Here is a 2,889-nt window from a genome sequence, read left to right as displayed (position 1 = left end):
ACCGAGTTCGGTCCTCAAACTATGTTTTTCTGATTCAGAAAAATATGAAATGCTAGTAAAAAAAAAATCAGCTCCATACATGAATTTTTTTTTTCGATGATACTGTCCCTTTAACCGCCTATCATGAATGTTGTACCGGTCTTCTGTTCCCCTTTCAACATCAGCCAAATGTTGTGGGGGAAAAAACATAGTCTTGCCCCCACGGCCTCCTGCCAGTGGAGGCAGTCTGCCCCCACTGCCCCCACGGTGGCGCCGCCCTTGTAATGGTTTTACTCTAGCCATCATCCAATCTGCACCTATGGAAACAGGGACAATTAGGTAAGTACCTGTAGCTTATTTTGTGACTTAATTAGTTAGATACAAATAAATACGCAATAGCCTAGTGCCTATGTGCAAGTTTTGAACTTATCACTGTTGAAAGTACGACGCTTTTTATCTCTTTTCCTTCACCGAACAGCCCATCACGGATATGTATCCATAAAATAAGTGAGCGCCTATGTATGTCCTTTATCTCCTCTGGGCAGCGGGCGGTCCGCCCCTCCCACCTCTCTCGTCAGACCGTCTGTTCGTTCCTGCCGTAATTACTCTCACGTGTTCACCTCCACCTGACCTGTGACTGTCCACCTGCCGGGGAGGGGAGGAGAGGGGAGGGGACCCTCCGCCGGCCTCGCCGCCTTCAGTCGCGCCCCGATGGTGCGGTACTACGAGCTGGCCTCGCGGGACGAGCCGCCCGCCATGGAGGCTCCGTCCGCTGACGGGTCGCCGCCTCTGTCCGGACGCCTGAGGCGACTGCTGAGCGCCTTCAGCCTGCGGCGTAACGCTGCGAAAATCCTGGACACGCGGACCGTGCCCGGAGACATCGGCTGTATGTACGGCATCCGCGCGCTGAGTGTGGTGTGGATCACCCTGCTGCACAGTGACAACATGGCCAGCGTGGAGCATCCCTTCATGATGACGCTGTCCGAGCTGCGCTGGTGGCCGCTGACGATCCTGGGTCCGACGCTGGTGCCGGATACGTTCCTCCTACTCAGCGCCACCCTCGTCTCCTACAATCACTTCCGCGGCGTGGCGCGGGCGGGCGCGGGCGCGCCGCGCGGCGCCGGATTCTGGCTGAAGCGGCTGGTGAAGCGGTACTGGCGGCTGACACCCCCTCACATGGCCGTGGTCTGGGTGCTGGCCGTCGGCCTCAGCTGGCACTACGGCAACTCCCCGTTCTGGCCGACGGACCGTCGCGCAGGCCTCGAGCCCGGTTGTGACCCATTCTGGTGGCGCAATCTCCTCCTCGTCCACAACCTGTTCCCGCACGCCGAAATGTGTATTGACCAGACCTGGTACCTGGCCGTGGAGTGGCAGCTGTTCCTGGTGACGCCGCCGCTGCTCGTGCTGCTGGAGCGCTCGGTGGCCGCCGGCACGCTCCTGCTGACCGCCCTGATGGCCTCGGCAGCCGGACTGAACCTGGCGCTCGCCATCTGGTACGACTTCGTCGGCGAGATGCTGGCGGTGCTGCAGTCCGGAATGCCGGCCAACAACCAGGCCTTCCGCGACGTGACCTACGACAAGCCGTACATCCGTTCGGTGGGCTACCTTCTGGGCCTGCTGCTGGGGAGGCTCCTCTGTCACCTACAGCACGAGGCGGCGCCCGACTCCCGCCTCCGCCGGGTCTCGGACGCACTGTCTGCACGTCGTGGTCTCGCCGCCGCCTCTACTGCGATCGCCCTACTGCTGATGGCCCTCGGAATGGGCCTTCTGCCAACCACTGGTCTCGTGCCGCGAGCGCTCGTGTTTGTCCACATCGGCGTGGCTCGCTCTCTGTGGTGCCTCGGCGTGGCGTGGATCATTCTCTCGGGCGCGCGAGGCTTCGGCGGCGTCGTGGACCGCTTCCTCAGCTGGGGGTTCTTCAAGCCGCTGGGTCGGCTCACGTACTGCATGTATCTACTGCACCCGCTACTACTGGCCATGTTCTGGTCGAACCTGGAGACGCAGAGCTACCCTAGCGCCAGTCTGATGGTGGCGGTGGTGATCGCCGCGAGCGTGGTCAGCTTCGGCGCCGCCTTCCTCTGGTCGCTGCTGTTCGAGATGCCGCACCTGGATCTGATGAGGATGCTGGTCGACGGCAAGTGGTAGATGACGGTGGAAGATGATGTCGGCGTCGGTGATGGAGTAACGTGGATGGATAGAAGAGGAATGAGGCGGAATAACGTCGATAGATGCACTTAGATGTCGTGATACGGGGACTGCGGTCGACTATCTCGAGTGTGAGTCAAGCAGCAGACTGGGCTGGATGTTCTTGGTGGAACAGAAAGGAAGAGGCAGCCATAGGAGCTCTATCTTTTGGAGATAAGACGGCGCAATAAGCAAATGGAAAAAGTGACGTAGCCACTGTTGTGTTGATGCTAGAAGGATTGCATTCAGCATGACGATTCAGCACTCATGCTGCAGTGCACAGTGCTGCCACACGTTGGCGACAGTGCACAGCGTTGGTGAATACTCGGAGGTGGCATAATTAAAGCTGAATGTGTGGAACAAGTGCCATGACTGCGTGTGCTATGACTGCGTGACTCGAAAGAGGTCAAGGAATGAGGCTTGTTTCCTCAGGAATGGCGATTGAAGCTCATATTTCTGTTATGATGAGTGACAGGAACTCATATAGTGACACCGATGAGTACCTCAAAGAAATAGCAGTCTTTGAAGCTCATCGACCTCTGTCTTTTTAGTCGTGTGTCAGTGAATCAGTGTTCGCCATGGGCCGGGCCAGCCCAATGGGCTACGGGCTGGGCTGGGCCCTCAAATATGAAGGATTGATGGGCTGTGGATGGGCTGGGCCAAGAACTGTTAAGTGGAGTCAGGGGTTCGCAACTGAGACAAAAACTAGAACTGCATAGCTTATTA

The 2,889-nt window shown here is 57.9% G+C and overlaps 1 protein-coding gene across 1 annotated transcript; it reads left to right on the top strand.

The window, feature by feature from the left end:
• The first annotated feature begins 690 nt into the window (after positions 1 to 690).
• LOC122391528 (nose resistant to fluoxetine protein 6-like) lies at positions 691 to 2,176 on the top strand. The gene has a single exon (XM_043385554.1). It carries the CDS (start codon positions 691 to 693, stop codon positions 2,122 to 2,124), a length of 1,434 nt encoding a protein of 477 aa, XP_043241489.1. The 3' UTR covers positions 2,125 to 2,176.
• Positions 2,177 to 2,889: the final 713 nt, after the last annotated feature.

Source organism: Amphibalanus amphitrite, unplaced genomic scaffold (genome assembly GCF_019059575.1).
Source record: "Amphibalanus amphitrite isolate SeventyFive unplaced genomic scaffold, NRLGWU_Aamphi_draft 000443F_arrow, whole genome shotgun sequence".
In the NCBI taxonomy this organism is placed as follows: domain Eukaryota; kingdom Metazoa; phylum Arthropoda; class Thecostraca; order Balanomorpha; family Balanidae; genus Amphibalanus; species Amphibalanus amphitrite.
The sequence above is the reverse complement of the archived record's forward strand: the minus strand, read 5'-3'. Positions and strand labels throughout refer to the sequence as shown.